Consider the following 19,880-nt stretch of genomic DNA (forward strand, 5'->3'; position numbering starts at 1 on the left):
GCCTCTTTACTGGCAGCATCTTTTGTTACCACGGTGACATGCTGGTTGCTACCAGTGACAGTCAGCTGCTGGCATTATCTTTGTGTGCTCGGGATTACTTTGTACTCTGCCATGGAAAATGGAGTTTTCAAAAATTGCTGTGAAAGGAAGCTCTTTACATTCGTCTTCTTTTCTTTTTGTTCCTGCTCTCCTCCAGTCATCATCTCTCCTGTTTGCCCGCCTGTTCGTACTGCCCCCCCTGGTGTTCTCTGTCTTACATTGTGCATCTCTTTCTCATTCTTTCATTCCTCCTGTCTTCCTCTATCCTCAGTTTTCTCTCTGTTTGTAGCTAAAACATTTTCTGTCCTCCTTCTTCGTGCTCCTTCTCTTCCCCTCGTTTCCTCTCCATCTTCTCCTCCGTTCAGGACTTTGAGATGATCTTTCTCTTGCTCCTGCTCTCGTCACACAAACTGTACACACAAATTTAGAAAGTAATCAAATTTCTCTGGGGTGATCGCTGAACACATTTATTCACACACACGCACACACACACAGGGCGAGGGGTCATAGTAAATAACTCTGCTTTCGTGCCTCCATTTCCCCGGGGCATTGACTCTTGCTTGGTATTCATAACCATAACATGCAGAACCTGACAAACGGAGTGTGCACGTGCGTGCGTGCATGTGTTTGTACTCCGGCGCATGAGCGTGCACAGTCTGTGAGATACACAAACTGGAGGCATTCTGCACACAGACTCAAACATATGCATTCTTGTTCTGGACACACACACATTAGGAGATGATAATGGGCTCTGCTGGAATCCTCCATCCATCGTTACTGGCTGTTCCACTCGTCTGTGACCACTGATACTTCACAGACAATCCCGTCTTCCTGCTGGTCTCCACTCTTTCTCTCCAGAGTTCAGCACTCAGAAACACATAAAGGAGAAACAGCGATTATCTTCACGCATTCAGAGCACATCTCTGCGTCTCGCTTTGCTCCAAACTTTGAGAGCTTTTGGTTTCTGCTAAATGCACGAGAACGAGGAGCAACAAACAGATCATTGGCTGGTCTGTTCAGAAACATGAAACTCTATAGACAATCATCGAAAAGAAAAGTCAAACACGTCACTGAAGGAAAGATTTAAAGACAAGAACAGTTGACCTGAGAGGGGGTGGAGTAATCCCTCTGGATCACTGTGATCCAATCCTTCTGGATCACTATGATCCAATCCTTCTGGATCACTGTGATCCAATCCCTCTGGATCACTGTGTTCCAATCTTTCTGGATCACTGTGATCCAATCCCTCTGGATCACTGTGATCCAATCCCTCTGGATCATTGTGATCCAATCCCATTGGATCATTGTGATCCAAGAATCTAGAAGTGTTTTGTTACACCTGAAAAAGAATTTGTTAATCGTATTGAGGTGATCCGTGCGTGAAGGTCTCTGTTCTAAACCAGCTCCACATCAGCTGTGGATGAAGGTCTCTGTCTGACACGTTCATTGTAGCGCCGTCGTCATGGCGTTGATGTTTGTAGAGAAGAAGACTTCCAAAAGTAGAACCAGGTGTAACTCCACATGTGAGAGCTGATGAACATGCAGACTTTGGGTTCCAACAACAGAAAACTTCAAACGAAACAAACTTTTTGGTTGTATGATCTTTTTATTAAATTCCGTTTTGTTTTTGGTGGTTTGTGAAGAATTTCTAAAAGCATCGACACGCGGCTGCGTCTCAGACATGAGCGGATGACACGGCGACAGACGGTGAACGAGATGCTCCTGCCTTCAGTGAAGACTGCTCTCAGATTCCTCAAGCGTTTGCTGTAAAATGAGCAAACAGATGTTAAACTTTCTGAATGGGCGCCATGTTTCCCCGCCAGCTGGCGACGCCTTCATCCTGTTGTGTTCGGGCGTCTGCGTGGAAGCATCGACCGTCTCGTCTCAGCGATTCGGCGCTTATCGATCGGGGTCACGGGGTCCTGCAGTTCAGCTGGTGTTCATGTTAGCGACCTCGCCACACGCCTTCATGCCTGGACTGGAGTGGGAGGCGGCTAAGTGAGTGGGAGGAGAGGAGCTGCAGTCTCTGCTCTCTTGTCAGGACCATTTCCATCATTAACTGGATTTATAGTGTCACTGTGCAGCATTTCTAAGAGTTTAAGATGTCATAACGGGATAAATGCCGTGGTCATTTGCTTTTACTAATGATCTGATGTGAATGTGATTGAGTTTGGACCTCAACCTAAAACCAGGCGGTCCAGACTTGACCGAAGGATGTTCATCTCCTCAGAGGACTCACCTGCTTCCTCTTATCTGCACATCAGCCTGTCTGGATAACGACAGGATATTGCTGCGCTCATTTCAGCCTGATTGTGTGAAAACAGCTGCTTGGAGCTGCCAGCCGGGCCGAGCCGGCGCCGTGGTGACCTTGACAGGTTGTTGGGCGCCCGCTGCCTTCATTTGTTCGTACTGTTCTTATCTGAGAAAGTGTCGGCGGTAGAATATGAGGGCCAGCTGGTGACCCATGAACCTCCTCTTTGTGAGTCGCACTAAAAACCCATTATGTGTCTAATGATGTGAACACGGGAAGAGACGTTTAAACACAGAAAACTGTTGGAGGAACAATTGGTTTAAGAATATGGCAGCTCCAGTGGAGTTAATTGCAAAAATCGAGAAAGAATCCTCCTGATTCTCCATGAACTCATTTGATAATCTCTGTTCCATAAAAGTTCAGCTGATGCTGCCTTTTGTTTTTATTTAAAGAGCATTTGGATTTTTTAAACTTGTCAATGACCTGCTTAGAGAAGGCTCAATTAAAGCTGTGCTGCTCGCTGAATTGAAAATGTCAGCTTTTATGGCGTTTGTGAGGATCACTTGACCATTTCCACCGACCGTTTATCGATTCTCTGCTGCGGCGCCGAAAATGCCTCTTTGTTTACCATTTACAATAATCCCATTAACTTCATTCTAACTCTGTGAAAGTTTGCAACTAAATCTTCATTTTCTGGAACGGATTCCTGTTTATTTATTTATTTTTTTAACTCTGCAGTTATTGATTTTCTCCACAATTAGAAAAACAAAGCATGAACACACTTCCTGCAATAAAAAGAAACGTTCCCGAGAATATGAGAATCAATCCACGCCGGCGCGATCTGACGACACGCTCATCGTGCAGCGGCGCTCTCCGTCTCCACGAGTCGCATCACAATGGCTGGAATGAAACAGTTGTCATGTTAAATCGGATGCTCGGCTGCTGCATTGATTCCATCTCTTTATCTGATTGTGAGACGCACAGAAAGGTGCCCTGATTTAATAAACAACGCTTTCTCCTCTGAGTGTGATGGTTATTCCACCAGAGCTCTGAAAGGCTTTTCTTATTAAGTGGTAATCTTTGTAGCAGAGGAGCCATTATTGGAAAGTTTCTGTCTTTGCATAAAGGAGATAATTTCTTGTTCTTCTGCTGATGAGCTTCCTGCAGTGCTGATGCTTCCGTTTATCACAAATTATGACTGGAAGCAGAAACGTTCGCCGCGTTTCTCCAGTGTTTGGGTTCGTTTTAGCTTTGAATCATGATGAAAGGAAAGTATCTTCTCTGTTACTTCCTTTTAAATTAGTTTTAGAATTCACAAGTTGATGATGGAAATGTGCAGAATAACTGCGAAAGCTCTGTGGTAGAAGAAGAAGGTGTCAGAACTCTGAGGTTCATGACGTGGAGCGGCGGCGAGCTCATCAGATGGTGAAGTTAGAGAGGAAAACCAAACAGCTGCTGGAACTGACGGTGTGTGGCGCCTGTCAGTCTGCACTCGTTCCAGGAGCGTCGGTTTGAGTCCCCGGCGCTCCGCTGCACCCTTTGACTGATTTAGTCTCCCAGCCACCCCTCTGTCGCTCCTTCATCAGTAGCTCAGGAGAAGAGATGCACGAGTCGGTTGATTTTTGGGGGACGAGGTCGACAGTCTGCAAGAAATCTGTTTGAAGGAATGTTTTTTGGATTTCAGAAGAAGAACTTCTCCAAGGATGTTTCGTAATCTTAGTCATTTGCACCTGTACGGAGGTAGACCTGTAGGGGTTTTTGGGAGTGGCTGCATCTTAAAGGGCCCATACCAAAGATCTGCAACCTTTAACAGTAAAAGAGCCATTTGGACTCTTTTACTCTTTTAGAAGGAGCCACATAGTTTTACTTTAGCCTTTAAAAATTCTGGATTTTGGATGATCTTCTTTTTTTAAATAATAAATATGAATCACGTCTATTTTTGGCACAAAAAAGCCAAAAATAGAAAAAGGACCTTGCATCTCTCAAAATGTGATTTTTTTTTTTTATTTTTTTATTTTTTTTACTTATTTTCAAAATAAAAGCTGCTCTGTGCCGAACAGGATCATCTCAGTGTAGCTCTGAACAGCTAGTAACCAATGTTGTGCAGCATAAGATAATATGTGCTTTTAACTAAAAAAAGATTAAACTTTTTACAAAAGTTTTTCTTGGCATATACAATGAAGTTCTGGAGGTAGAGTTGATCCAACAAGACGTCTTCAGGTCAACAGGATGTAAAAACCTACATAGTTTATCATCCATGTGAACCTCAGACATCAGTTTATACATTTAACTAAACTAAATTCAATAAATACTAACTAAGTAATCCTTACTTTCCATTTTCCAATCTTTCATTTAGTTTTTTGTTCTTTTTCTCCTCTTTGTCCTCAGCAGTCTTACACTGCTGGGTTTTGTTATTTTAGTTTAAGATTTGATCTTGGTAGTCTTAGTTTACAGGCTTTGTTTATTTGTTTTCTTTAGGTAGTTTTGCTTTGGCAGCCCTTAGTCAGCAGTCTCCATGACTTATTTTACGTTTGGAGCCACCATGAAGAGATAAAAGAGCCACATGTGGATCTGGAGCTGCAGGTTGCAGACTTCTGGACTAGATCCTTTGAGCGCAGGTGTGTCTGCAGTTCCCTTGAGGGACATCATGAAACTGGAATTGTTGCGCGTGTGGTAAATGCTTGGGGACTGCCCTCAAACTGCACTCTAGTTGTGAGAAAGCTGAGAGTCCTGAACCCAGAGAAAAAAATGTGCATGAACTTTTACAGTTTCACTGAGCAAGTTCCACCAGTTCTCACCTGCAGGGCAGCTGTGACCAACACTTAAGATCTGGTCTGATTCAGCTTTTCATTTCATCGGATTGTCAGGAGGAGCTGCTGTTCTCTGAGGAAACGGTCATCAGCAAACAATTTCTGCTGCAAAGATCAACAGTTGGAACCCGCTGCAGCCCTGAAGGCGTCCCGCCTGACCTTTGGTCACATGAAAGCACATTTTGATCAGCTGTGACAGGCTGAAAATGGACGAGCATGTGACCATAACGGCTCTCGTAACGACACAGAATTAGCTTGATATTTTATAGGATATAAAGAGCAAAATTGTTATAGAAACGACACGACTAATTTTGAAAGCAGTAAAGTAAAACTTGAACGGAATTGGCAATCGTCACCTCCAAGATCGTAAAAATATAATCACCCAAAGCTCCATTAAAGTCCCAGATGATCATTTTAGCAGCTAATTTGCAGATGAATGGAGGACGCGTCTGTGTGAATCTGCAGAATCTAAGAATGTCTTTGTGTTTATGATAAATACTACAAGCAGATGATTCAATCGCCGCTCGCCGTGGAGTCATTTCAGCAGCACACCTGTGCTCGGCTGCCGCTTTGAAGCGTGAGACATCTGTCAGCGGGAAATGACAGCTAACGTGCAGAATCTGAGCGCCGTAACCATCCAGTGTTTTCTCATCTGTCATTCACACTTTGTTAGACGCCCGTCTCTTCTGAGAACATCATTGAAGCCCCAGAAAATCAAAGTCCAGCAGTTCAGAGCCTTGCTTTCTGTCCCTTTGAAGGGGTTCTTCGCCACTTAGAATACATGCAGAAAGGAGGTGCACTCATGCACAACTGCTCTCTGTCAGAGGGACCGGCGTCAGGCTTTTGAGGCTCATTTTCCATTCAGAGGTGATGCAGCAGCAGCTGTTCTCAGCAGCTTTACATCAAACACAAGGAAGCATCTTCTGACCCTTCGTACCACAGAGGTGTTTGTGTCGCTGCTTCTTTCCCTTTTTTAAATCTGCTTTTTTGCTCCAAAGAGTCTTTAAATGCCCATTTATTAATGCGTTTTCTGATCATTTTATGCTTTGAAAGATGAGTTTAACTCCAGCTCTTCTCCTCAAACAGTTCTCCATCCGTGGAGGGTTTTTCTGCTCTCCTGCAGACTTTTGTCAACTGTCCAGAGAAGTTAAAGCTTTTGGTGAGAAGTGGTTAGGCCTGTATGGTGCATGCAGGTGACCCGCATGACCAGTCAAGGTCATGGACCACTGAAACTTCCCGTCTCCAACCTTTTTGCTGTCAGACTCAAACATTCCTGTCAAATAGACCAGAAACACTCTTTTTGTTTCCCAGAACTTTTTGAAAACAACTTTATGCATCATCTCAGATAGTAAGAATCACGCTTTCATAAGAATCTTTATCAGAAACCATCAGAGTGATATTAGGTCGACAGTGACAGTCGCTGTCTTCAAACCCAAAGATCCAGAATCAAATCAGCTGTCAGCTCTCTGAAGTGGATTTCTGAGCAGATCTTCAGACGTCACACTCATCTCTGCTCTATTCTTCTGCAGTCATAAGGACTTCTTCCTCTTTTTAACATGAAGCAGGTTGATAAAATAGGAGGTTTTTGAGCTGCAGGAAATGCTTTAAACAGGAGGATGGTTTGATGCCATGAGAACCCCCCATCAGCAAAAATACTAGAAGACAAAGAAAAACTCGTTCAGTCCAGGAAGAGTGTTTCTCTCATGAAAAAAAATTTATCCAAATGTTTGATTTCAATTGCAGAAAGCTCTCTAAGTTTATTTCTTACTAACTTCAAGTTTTTCTCTCCAAAAAGTTAATCTCTTTCACATCGTTCAGCTTCAAACTCCTGCTTTGAGTGTTTTCCCCCATCAGTGCCTTCTTCAACCCCATGCACGTGCACGTGTACGCTCTGCTGTGGATGCACGTGCTCGTGCACACGTCCACCCTGATCATTGAGGGGGGGCAGCAGGGCGCCGCGTACAGTCAGCTGACACCTCGCTGTCCCTAATGAAGCTTTAATAAACTGCTGCACAAAACGCCGGATCAGCTCCGCCCCCATCGCCGCTGGGGGGGAGGAGTAGGAGGGAATGATGGCTATGATCCTCCTGAACCCCCCAGGATTCCAGTGCTGAATTTTTAAACTTAACACACACAAACTGAAGTCATTTTCTGCATAACATGGGAGCTGGATGAAGATGTTCAGAGTTTTCTCAGGTTCTCTGGACTGAATTTTAATTCCTGCTGAAAAGCTTCAGTGAGAGGCGCTCCGTCTTCGTCCCCCTGCAGAGTTTTCGCTCAGCATCTTTTTAACATCTTCCTGAAGCTGCAGCTCTCACAGGCCGGAGAAGCCCGGCGATGTTCTCCGTCTCCTTATGGGAGTTTGGGGTGAAGTTGAGGGCAAATGAATCAGAATCGAATTGTTCCTTCAGACGACAGACTTTACTTTTTCTGTTGCTTCTCTGAGGATTCATAAGTTCTGGAAAGAGCAGTTTTAGCAGAAGCTTTCTGCCTTTTTATCCCTCGCCATGTTGACTGCATGTGGAGCTAATCTCTGCAGGAACATGTCTGCTGCAGGGCCCCCATCCTCAGCAGCTCCCCCACAGCCTTGATGACTCCGTGTCCTAATTCCAACACTACTCCACTTCATGTTTGTGGACTCATTTGGGATCTGCAGCAGCTCATGCATTCACAATGAGTCCAGCCTCTGCACCCCCTTGCCCCCTCCGCGCTGGCAGATAGATAACAGATCATAGCAGATGCCCAAAAGTTGTGTTGAAACGAATCCTCCAGCAGAAGGAGACCTGCTGTCCCCTGAAGTGACAGCTCTATTTTCCACAACATGAACAAATCATTTCTGTTCTTTCCTGGTTTTGTTTTTTTCTGTCTGGTGAAGCAATCGTTCTGTCCTTACAACGCTCAGAAAAATATAATATAATTCTTAATTTGTGATTACGTTTTAGTATAAAATGTTTTTGACATTTTTGCCCTCTCAATGTAGAATTATTTGATTAAGATGATCATTTTAACCCTCTAACATCCAAGGCGTCGCCGTTCACTCTTAAACACAAAATCTTTAACACACTGTAACGTTTCAACCGTTAACATGATCATTCCAGACGATTCTGGAAGAGAAAAGTGGCTCATTGTGTTTTGGATGTAAGCCTCTTGTGTGATTGAGTTTGACAGCCCTGATCTATGATCCAAAACTCTATGGCTGTAATATACTGTCAGCCTCCAGGTGGCGCTGTCAGCACTTTTTTTGTCTTTCGACTATTGGTGAAAAAAAAACCCCAAGTGACTTAGCCCCGGACTGTTGGGGTCAGAAATTCTCAAGAGTCTTCACGGTCACTTCTGATGCTTTTAGCACCTTTTCAGCTCGCCAAGATGGAGCGACAACGGCAAACGGATAAAGTCAAAGAGCAGCTCCACGTCTCTCATTAGGATCCAAGTTTGATGTTTTCATCGGAAGAAAGTTAGATTGTTCTTGTTTTTTAATCAAAAATATCCAGTGAAGCCTTGAGGTTAAAGGTTTCAAAGACAAATGTTACTCTTTATTCTTACTAATGTGTGTTACCTTAATGAATACAGAATCAAAATAGATATATTAAACCATACTCTTCATGTTGTCCTTTTATTTCATAACATGCAAAAAAATATTGTATTTGGCCCGTTGACCGGAATCCCATTTAGATTTTGGCCTTTTCAGCAAAAAAGTTTGTGCACTCGTGCTCCGGAGGCTGCAGATACCCCCCCCCCCCCCCACACACAACACCCACAAGCAGAAACGGCTGCAGTGGGCCCGGACGGACTCATTTTAAACAGTCTGGTTCACTGATGAGAGCTGAGCATCAATAATTCTTGACATATTTGTGAAAACATGTTGAGCTGCTCTTTGCAGCAGCACTTTTCTCTCTAATAATTAACTGCAAACTCAGTTTTTCAACGTTTGAGCTGAACGACGGCTGCCGCTCCATCGCTTTGTGCCTTTATCAGTTCACCTGCGTCTTCTCCTCTCATTACCTGAGCAGTCCTCTGCTGGCTGGAGGAAGGAGGCGGTCTCACTGGCAGCAACAACTCTTTGAATTTGGAGAAGAAACTCGACTGTCTTCTATCACTTCCTGCTTTCTCCTCTTTTTCTGCCACCTTTCATATTAATAATGGGAGCGTGTGCTCCTCGAGGTCTGCTGTGGTTAGCACTTTTTTATTCCTGTATATTATTCCTTTTTTTTTTACTTTTTTCACTTGTTACACTGATCACATTCGCCCGTGCAATTTGTCTGCTTGTCTGACTGAGTAGGGAGGCTTATCTGCACTAACGCCCCGCCGAGACCGCGCTTCAAATCCAAATCAGCCTCTGCTTGCATTCAAATCAGCCCCCCCCCTTCTCCCATCCTGCCTTGCTTCCATACCCCTCACTGTCTCCCCTGGCCCTTCCAAGACGGGTCGGTAATAGAGGAAAACTCATTTCTGCAGTTACAGGACGCCAAAGTCTCACAAACGCCATTAAAATTCAGATCCCCTCTGCTCTTGTTGTTGTGTAAAGATGTGTTTCATTTTGTGTAACCTGCACAGGCTCTGCACAGGTAGAGAGAAGCTCAGAAACACTTGTTCAAGCCCCCACGTCCAATGAAAAGTCCATGTAGACGCACAAATATTCACATTTCAGGCTACTGGGTTCAACACTCTGGCGTTCATGCAAGAAGTCCGTTTTTCGGGCTCAAACGTGTGTCAAAAGTTAAACCAGTTGAACTTTGACCAATCAGAGACTTGGATTTAGTAGTGACTTGGATAGAGACCTTCTCAACACACGGAGGTACCAATTACTTGAACATTGATAAATAAAGGAGAGATGAACTATTGTGTTTTTTTTCCACCCAGAATTAAATGACACCAAGAAATCCCGGGGTGAGGGGGTGGGGTGGTTGGTTGGTTGATCTGGTTAATTTCAAGTATAAGTTGTGGACAATACAAGACAAAAAATATCTCAGATTGTTCAAACTCATTACAGAAATAATAAAATGATAAAAAAAACACATTTATGTCACATTCTATTCATTATATATTGTAATTATTAATTAAAGTCAGTAGGATTTGATTGATTATTTGAAAGGGAGTGGGAAGAAGTGAATTTATATAATCCCACCCCTCTTAGTTACTTCATTTTACAGTTTTGCATAGTTATGTAATCCAGTTCTGATCCAATCAAATGTGAGTGTTTTTGTCTTATCGGTGAAGCTGTAGTACGTTGTCTTTACACCGAACTCCAGTGGTCAGTACGGTGTGAGTACCGGAGTACTTACCGCACATGAATTCTGCTGGATGTCGATGCGTCAGTGTCTATAGGACGTACACACAAACTACACTCTGTCTAAATTCCTCATTTCTAACAGTCTGGCTGCAGGAGCGTGCACGTTTCACATGAACATAACTATTGGGCTTTCAACATCTGTATGGCACGCCCCCTTAGTTACCCTAGTGATGCACATTTTCGACGGGTTCACTGGGCGCTCCACCACCTTAACGCTGTGAGCAGGTCATTGGCGTGTCCCGTACAGGTCTGACCGTTTTCCCCATAAGGACAGTTGGGACGACAGACAACGAGAACCATCACAGCGTCACGTCTGAGTTTGAGTTTTCCAGCAGCCTACTTTAGTTTAAGCTGTAAATGTGAACGCCCCCCCCTTCATTAAACGATCTGAGGCACCAAACCCCTAAAGAACTTGACAGGAGACGAGAAGACGGTCGGGAGGAGAAATGTGTCACGGATCCTTTGATCAGATTCACCCCCACACGGCGCCCCCGTCTCCTCACACATCCGGGGTGTCTCTGCCGGCGTCCCAGCTTTGGATAATCTCCTGGATGGGGGGGTCGAGGACAGGTGAAAAACAAGGCAAAGGGCTGTGCCTGTGGTTCACCCCCCCCGTCAAAATCAAATTCATAAGCGCTGGTGGTAACAATAGAGGGGATCCTATCTGACACGGGTAAATATTTATTACAGCAAACGTCTTGTTAGGAAATGAGAGCTGCCAGGGCTCTGTGGCAGCAGAGCCCCCCCAGTCATAAATATGTATAGTGCTGTGAAATGACAACGATGCTAATCTCATTGCTGCCTTTTGTCGAGCGTATGAAGCCCAGGAAAACACCGGCTGATGGCACATACAGGCGAAATTAAAAGCTGTACCTTGTCATGTGTTTGTGAGCAGCCAGGCAGAGCGGCGGCCCTCGAAGAGGAGGTAAACCTTCAGAGTCCTGCCTCTTCTGAGGGGCAGCAGAGGGGATGTGCTCTGAATCTCCAGGTTCAAAGTGAGGCGGTCTGATTGATGCCCAACGATGTTCGAACGTTTCTGTCGGTGTTGGAGCAGCACCTTGCATGAGTGTCTCGTTCCTCCGTGCACCTCCTCTGCTCCGCTCACAAACCCTCTCCACTTTTGTCTCTGCAGCTCTGAAGGATCCCTGTGCAGAGGTGACCTGCAGCTACGGCAGCACCTGCGTCCAGTCCTCTGACGGCTTAGCCGCCAAATGCATGTGCCCGCTGGGCTGCGACGGCAAAGCCAGGGAGACGGTCTGCGGCAGCGATGGAAACGACTACCGCAACGAGTGCGAGCTGCATCGGTACGCCTGCAAGAACCAGAAGAACGTCCGCGTGCAGTACCCGGGGTCCTGTGGTGAGTCCATGCGGGTCGGGTCCAGAATCAAAACTTTAACCAAAGATTTGTGTGGTTGTACCTGCACCCTGATTAGAAAACGGTGGGCTGGATGGGAGCCGCCTTTATTTTTAGACTCTAAATCAGAGAAATGAGTGTTCTAGTCAAGCAAAGACGTCATACCCGAGGAGGAAGCAGAAAAAAGCTTTGGAAGTTTCTCAGACAAAAACACATTTCCTCCTCCTGGTTCTCTGCTCCTGGGTTTTCTGTCTTCGCCTTTTGTTGTTTCTCCCTTTTTTCTGACACACTTCCTCTTTTCTGGTCTCTGCTCAGATTGCTCTGCTTCACAGAGGCCCTCCCGTAGCGTGGATCATTGTTTTGCTAAGTAGGTCTTCAGAGACGTAATTTTCTTTTTTCTGTTTCCACCTCCTCCCATCTAGGTTATCTTCTGGCGATGGCTGTTTACTTTCACTTACTCAACTTTTTCTTTCCTTGCTGGCGAGCCGCATGGCGAGCAGCAGGTAATGCGTCTGTCTGTGAGCAGCCGAAGCCTCGGGGAGACAAAGGAGGGTGGCGGCCAATGGGAGATGGATGTGTTGGTCCTCAGGCAGAAGGATGGTCGTGACTCGGAAAACCCCCCCTCCATTTCCCTGTTCTCCTCAGGGAGGGCCAAGGCTCCCCGGACCAGCTCGCTTTGATGATGCTCTAAATCTTCCGAAAAATATTGGCCAAATCCAATTGATTTATTCACAGGACAGGCTTTTGAAGCAAACAAGCCATTCTTTCTGTAATTACCCCATTTGCTCTGGAGGAGGACCGCCATCCTGGAAGCTCTTCTTCTCCTTAATGGGAGGTAATGGTCTTTCTCTCGGATAATGGTCTGGCTGGCGGGCGAGGTACTGCGTCATGCGGAGACACCTTGTGCTCTGACTAGAAACCCACTTTGCATTGTGCCAGGACAAACCAGCGGCGGTCAGCGGTCGCCCCCGGCGCTCTGAGCCCATCATTGTCCTTCCTGGTTCTCTGCCAGAAGTCTTTGGAAGCCGTTCCCCGTCATTTCCCGTTCCTCGCCACCTTCCCATCATTCACTTCTCCTGTGATAGCGAGTTTCCTCCTTGTTGTGTTCGGAGTGACTGGCAGCAGCTTGGCTGGCAGATAATGAGTTATGGCGCTCCGTAAATCCTTTGTTTTCACACATGCTGGAAGCGGCGTGGAGCCTGTTTCCAGGAGGAACTCCACAAACCAATTCCATTATGATCAAGGTCTGATAGGGCAGAGCGGGCCAGCCGGCGCTCCCTGGAATGAGAAACGCAGCTAATCAAGTCATCGCCTCTTCATCCCTTTTCTTGTCTGCTCTTTGCATCCAAGGCAGGTTTGGTTGTTCTCAGCTGCCAGGAAACCCGTCATACCTGAGGTCGTTTGTGTCAACTAAAACGCTTCTCTGACAAACGAGGAATGGGAGACCTGGAAAAATAAATAAACACTGATTCAGCTTGAAGAACAGGAACTCAGATGTGTGTCTCTCAGACTCCTTCATTTTACTAGAAACTTTTCTGAAATAAATATTTTCTTTAGGTAAGTGCAGAAAAATGATCGAGACAGCTTTCCCTCGCAAGAGTTCTACTGCAAAAAAAAAAGCCATGTTGGGTGAAATCTGTGATGTTTCTTAGACAGGCGTGAACATTTTCACACTTTTCTCTTTAGTTTAAACTAGGGGTGTCACTAGTCACTGTTCGGCATGCGAACAGTGACTAGTACCGCAGATCACCTTTTGTGCGCATCATTTAAATCAATTGTCTGTTCGACTCAATTTGCCCATAAAGTTCATTTATGCACCAAAGAAGTTTTTGCTTGACATTTGTCCAAAAGCTCCTCCCACAAGTGGGAGGAGCTTTCATATATGTGTGTGTATATATATATATATATATATATATATATTTGTGTGTGTGTGTTTCTCTCTATATATATTAGCTCACATAAATTAAGGTGGATTAAAAAAAAATTGACTAGACAAAACTTTTTTTTCTGGTAGTCTGGGGGACATTCAAAGGCTATTTAGTTCTCAAAGTACATACTGTATCTGCTGGTAAATGATTTACTGCAGGAATGTTTGATAAATAGACACTCATGAACCTGCAGGGCTGACAGATGTGGTCCAGGAAGCAAAGAACTTCTCCGCCGTCTGAACCTAAAAGTATAGTTTGATATCAACCTGATCTGCATCGCAGCTGCCTTTCTGACCGTCCACATGCTGCAGGGAAAATGCCTCCAGCTCTGAGTTTTGAGGGTTTGCTAGCAGAGAAATATGTAGAGACAGATCCAGAGAAGGTGGCTGTCTGCTTCATGCTCGGTTGTCAGAAGATTCTCGGCCTGTTTTCGGTCAGGCCTGCTAAGTAAGGGACTGACAGGCGGCGAGGAGCAGCGCTTTCAGGTGTCTGCTGTTGCTCTTCAGCATCAGCAACCTTCTGTGACAACTGAGAAGCTCCAAAACATGGAGATGGACCGGATCCTTCTCCTGGGAGACAGATGGGGAGAAACTGTATGTTGGATGGGCTCTGCTGCTGCATTACAGTGAAAAAAGCTCTGTTTCTTTTGGCAGCACAATGCTGGTTAGCAGATGAGACTCTGTCCTATATTTCCTGTAATCTTCAGGCTCCCATTTGTCGAAACCAAAGAACCCAATTTTAGGAGTCTGTTAGAGACGGAGACAGTTTGTATGTTTGGGTCCAAGAAGACTGATGGTGGATCTCCTCCTGACAGATTCACTGGACTGGTCCTGGTACGTTCACTTTCAGAAATGGATGTTCTTTGACCTTTAGTGACCTGCTTTGCTGAAAATCCGCTTCCTCTTACAGTAACAGAGCAGCCTTTACTCCTTTGAATCTGTCCTCTTCAGCATCTCCTATTTTAAACAACATAATGGATTGGTTAGAAGAACCAAAGTCAACTATTAGAGCTCCGAGATCCTTTTACAAAAAGCCCCCCTCCTCATCATTTACTGCATTGTAGAGTAAGTGATTTATCCAACCCCCCCAGAGAGGGGTCGTCCTCCTCTAGCTGCTGAGATCAGGTTGTGTTCTTTGTCCTGCGTCTGGTGCATCAATCCATGAAGAACATGCTCAATTACAGCTGCTTTGATGGCTCGGCCCCCCCGTTCCCCGTACTCCACCCACCCTCAGCAAACTCTCTTCTCTCCTTTATTGGTTTCAGGCTTCAATAACCTGCTCAGTCCAAAAGGGATGGTGTTGGTTTCACCACATCAGTGTAACATGTTTAATACGCCGTTGTTCTGACCGCATGTTTTTATGCAAACTCTGTCACTATTAGGTTAAATATACGTTTGCTAGAGATACAAACCACATTCAGGGCTTCCCAAAGATCAAATCTTCTGAGGTTTGAGTGCAAATTTTAAACTCTATCAACTGCTGTGAGTGGGTTTACAGAAGTGTTTAGAAAACAGAGTCGCTGACATGTAGACCAGAAAAAACGATTGTCTCAAAAGCATCCTAACACAAATAAAATCATTTATTCTTGTTTTAAATGAACAAATCTGCCAGTGGAACTAGTAGACACAGTCTAGGTAAGATTTGTTTAGATAAGCAGTATATTACTCCAGTAGTAGTAAATATTATGTCTAAAAATAACTGTGAAGTAAAATACAAAATGTAAAAATGAATGTTTTAAAATTATAAAATATTATGTAAAGTAAAAAAGGAAAGTTTTGACTTTACTTAAAAATCCAATGTGAAGTAAAGAAAAAAACCTAAAAGACTACACAAAATAAAATAAAAAATACAAAAACCCTTTCTAAGGTAAAGAGAAAGGTAAGAATACTTTGTAAAGTAAAAAAGTTAGGATTTTTTGTTAAGTAAAAAACATGTAATAACACTTTCTAATGTAAAAAACATTTCAATACTTTGTCAAGTAAAAAAATAGCTAAAAATATATTTGAAATATATTTAAGACTGTCCTAAAGCAAGTCTATGTATTTTACTGAAAAGTTCCTAGTTTGTCTTTCATTTCAGCTAAACTTTTGTGTTTTTGCTGTTACTTCATGCTCACTGAGAACTATCTTTGTCCTCGTAGATCCATGCAAAGACACAGAGAACAGTCTGAACACCCTGTGTCGGGTGGAGGCCCTCACCCGAAAGCCCCTGGTCTACAGCCCGCCGGAGTCCTGCCCTCCAGGTGACGACCCGCTGTGCGCCAGCGATGGCCACACCTACCCCAACGAATGCCACATGACAGCGACCAGCGTCCAGAAAGGCATCAAGCTCCAGAAGATCCACGCGGGACAGTGCCGGAGGCTCGGTAAGGACACGCGTGACGTGACTCACCCCTGATTCACTTCAGGACTTGGACTCAGAACTACAAGCCTTGGACAAAAGTGCCTGGCATGAAAGGGCAAACCCACTCCTTATGTAAGTGTCATCCTACAGTTTGTGTTCCATGACTCAGCGCAATGACTGTATGATGATTCAGCATTCATTATTATCTGTGAACAGATGAGACTGTCAATACAGTCAACAGAGAACACGCCGTCCTCTTCAGAGCAGTCAGATGTTCTCAAACTGCCAAAAGTGAAAGCAGAAAATCTGATGTTGGAGCTTAATGGACTGGAAGATAGTGAGACGCGCTGGATGTGAGGCCTGGTTCTGGTTCTGATGTTAAGGTGATGCCCGTTCACATTGTGTGAAAGGCAGATAAATGAGCGTGAGGGGTCCGGGCCAGCGCCGCATCCACCAGCTCCATCCGTGTCTGATAAACGCCCTCGGGGCCGCTATCTGCGGCGCCACAATGCAGGTTTAAGCCTCCGTCAACAAAGAGCTGACAGCTTTTACTGTACGTCTGATAGCCATCAGAGAAAATCCAATTTTCCTGCTGCGTTGTCGGCAGAGCCACGGCGGGGTTAGTTTACAGCAGCAATGAGCACCTCCAGCATGTACAAAGACCCCCACGACACCACCTACAGACTGGAATGATGACTGCTGCTGGCAGACGCCTGGCGCCCTGAGGACGGGCTGACCGAGTTCTGGGGATATTCTGGGGATCTGAGGATAAGTATTAGAACAGCTGAGAAAATCAATGATAATATTTTCTGCAGAAACCTCTGTTTGTGGTTAAACAGGTCAAAGGTTTCCAGGTGTTTGTCACTGCAGGAGGGATTCTGGCCCACTCCTCCTCACAGATCTCCTCTACATCAGCCAGGTTTCTTGGGTGAGAAACAGAGAGTTTGAGCTCCCTCCAAAGATGTTCTATTGGGTTTAGGTCTGGAGACCAGAACCTTGATCTTCTCCTTCCAGAACCACTCCTTGGTTCTCCTGGCTCTGAGCTTCGGGTCGTTGTCATGTTGGAAGAGCCGTCCACGACCTGCTCTGACTGAGGGAAGGAGGTTGTTCCTCTCACAGTACATGGACCCCCCCATCCTCTGCTTAATACAGTGCAGTCAGCATGATGCTACCACCCCCATGCTTCACAGTAGGGATGGTGTTCTTGGGATGGCTCTCATCATTCTTCCTCATCCAAACACGGCGAGTGGAATTCAGACCAAAAAGTTCTGTTTTGACCTTCTCCCATGATTCCTCTGGATCATCCAAATGGTCAAACTGAAGACGGCCTGAACATGAGCTGGTTTAAGCAGGGACTGATCCCTAACCAAGACGTCTTAGCGTATTACCAACAGTAACCATGGGAACGGTGGTCCCAGCTCTTCTCAGGTAGTCGTGGTCCTCATCTTTCTTAGGTTACTTAGACCTCACCAGGTGAGATCTGTCATGGAGCTCCAGAGATTGACTGTCATGTGATCTTCTTCCATTTTCTAAGAATTGCTCCAACAGTGTTTTTGTTTCACCAAGCTGTTTGGTAATTGCCCCGTAACCCATTCCAGCCTCGAGGAGGTCTGCAATGATGTCTCTGGTGTCTTTGGACAGCTCTTTGGTCTTGGTCATGTTAGTAGTTGGAGCCTTACTGATTGTATGGGTGGACAGGTGTCTTTATGCAGCTCAAACAGGTGCTTCTAATTTAAGATCATAAGTGGAGTGGACTATTTAAAGGTGGACTAACAAGTCTTTGAGGGTCAGGAGTCTAGCTGGTAGACAGCTTGTCAATTACTTATTTACAGCAGAAAATACATTAAAAAGATTTTTTAGAGCATGTCTCTCCCAGTGGACATGCACCTAAGAGGAAACTCCCAGACTCTCCATGGCTGTTAAATCACAGCGTGTTCAGATAATTATTTCCCTCACTGTATATGAACATGTTCATGCATATCTGCAAGTATGTGAACCCTCCATCCCCACCACCCTTTTTGGTGTTCCTCCATTCTCCAATAAAGGAATAATTCAATTAGAAACAGATATCCATGAAATCGTATCCTAAAGCAAATTACAAATTGGTAACTAATGAAAAAGGCCGTTTCGACTTGCTGCCGTGACATGGCACATCCTCGCCGCCGCTCATTCATACACGGCGGCGATGTAATTAAGTGTGGCATGACAGGCTTTTAAAGGAAAGAAGAGAAAGAATTGAACTGCTGAACAAATCTGATCCACTGATCAAGAATGAAATGAATTCAAAGTCAACTGAGCCTCCAGAACCAGAGGCCTCCTTCAAATTGGATTTTCTCACTTCAGCAGCAAATGTGGCATGTCACATTACAAGTATTTCTTTTCCTTCTCTTAATTCTTACCGTGGGATTCTGCTTAGTGAGTTAAAATGCTAAAGTAAAACAGTCCAACTTCCACATTTAATTGGCTTTTACTCAGAAGTTTCTGTTTCAAAGTTCCAGGAAACTTAATCAGGCCAGCCTGATCGGGTCTTTGGTCTTCACATTCTTATTAATTTCTCTCGTCTATTATTTTAACCAAGATTCAATCAGACTTTTCCAAACTAAAATGGAGATATATATATTTTCCTTCCATTAAATTTTAATTAAAGGTGATCTGAAACCCTGCAGGCCTTAGATGTGTTCTGGAGTGTGGAACTTGTTAGACTATCAGCGGGTTGGCAGAGCTCCGGATGCGTTTCGGTAACATATCTCCATGAAAGGCTTAACCTTTGCTGCAGGATAAGCAGCTTTTGCCGGGACTTCAGTCCACCCTAACATGTAATTACAATTTGGATGAAAACTGATTTGTGTCCCCGTGGTTCGGCCGGCACAGTCCTGTCACCGGCAGAACAATCGCTTCAACACTCGGAGCCTTAAATAGTTTTTTACGCTGGCTGAGTCCTCCTCGTGTCCTTTTCTCTGCAGCGATTAGTCTGTCATGCCGCGACGCAACTTGCAGTTAGAAACGGCTCTAAAAGGCCTTATCAGCGTCGACTCAGATGGGTGACAAATTGAAGGAAAAGCTTGAATAAATGAGTGAAAGCAGAAGAGCAGAAAGGGGTCGCCGCGTGCTCTGACGGTCTGACAATGAGGTGGGATTGAGGCCTGAGTTCCCGGATTTTTCTTCTTTTGGCAGAGGGATGCCAGGAGGAGTGTCTGTTCAACGCCGTGTGCGTGGTGGAGCAGCTGAGCGCCCGCTGCTCGTGCGACCCCCTGGAGTGCGACGACACCTACAAGCCCGTGTGCGGCAGGAACGGTCACACGTACACCAACGACTGTCTGAGGCGCAAAGCAGAGTGTGAGATGAAGACCCTGATCCCCATCCGGTCCCAGGGGCCCTGTGGTGAGTGGAGCTGAAGGATGGCGGCGGCTTCAGGGCTTACTGCTGGAGCTCGCCGCTCGCCGTCCTTCTCTGTGTGTGATTTCCCTCTGAACTGCCTGGCTGTCTGGGCTTTGAACCTTCAACTCTGTCTGAAACGTTAAGTTTGAGGCTCTCAGGGACCAAAACCTTAGAAAGATGTGCCTTCACCTCCCATCCGTCTCCTCATCGCCACGCCTCATCCTTCATCTCAAACACACGAGCGGGCGGAGCTCCATGTTTCATTCATGTCCTCCGTCTTCACTCCTTCACCTGGGGGGCGGGGCTTCCGTGTTTGCTCTTTGTTCCTGCATATAAAGCTGTTCTCTCTTATTTCAGTGCTTCAGTCTGTCTGTCTGTCTGTCTGTGTCCGTGTGGCCGTCCTCCTGCCTGCAGGCCAACACCGGGTCACCCCGGGGCGACCTCATCAACAAGGATCCGAGGGGTGAACCCGCCCCCCAGGGACAAA

At 45.3% G+C, this 19,880-nt stretch overlaps 1 protein-coding gene across 2 annotated transcripts in view; it reads left to right on the forward strand.

Annotated features, from left to right (window-relative positions):
* agrn (agrin) overlaps positions 1–19,880 on the forward strand; it is a gene marked incomplete in the record, with an annotated part of 299,832 nt that overhangs the window by 176,465 nt on the left and 103,487 nt on the right. For both annotated transcript variants that reach the window (XM_036212931.1, XM_024293932.2), the window contains 3 exon segments: positions 11,523–11,747; positions 15,813–16,037; positions 19,190–19,396. In XM_036212931.1, the coding sequence (XP_036068824.1) occupies positions 11,523–11,747; positions 15,813–16,037; positions 19,190–19,396 (657 nt within the window).

Source organism: Oryzias melastigma, linkage group LG7 (assembly GCF_002922805.2).
Source record: "Oryzias melastigma strain HK-1 linkage group LG7, ASM292280v2, whole genome shotgun sequence".
NCBI lineage: Eukaryota > Metazoa > Chordata > Actinopteri > Beloniformes > Adrianichthyidae > Oryzias > Oryzias melastigma.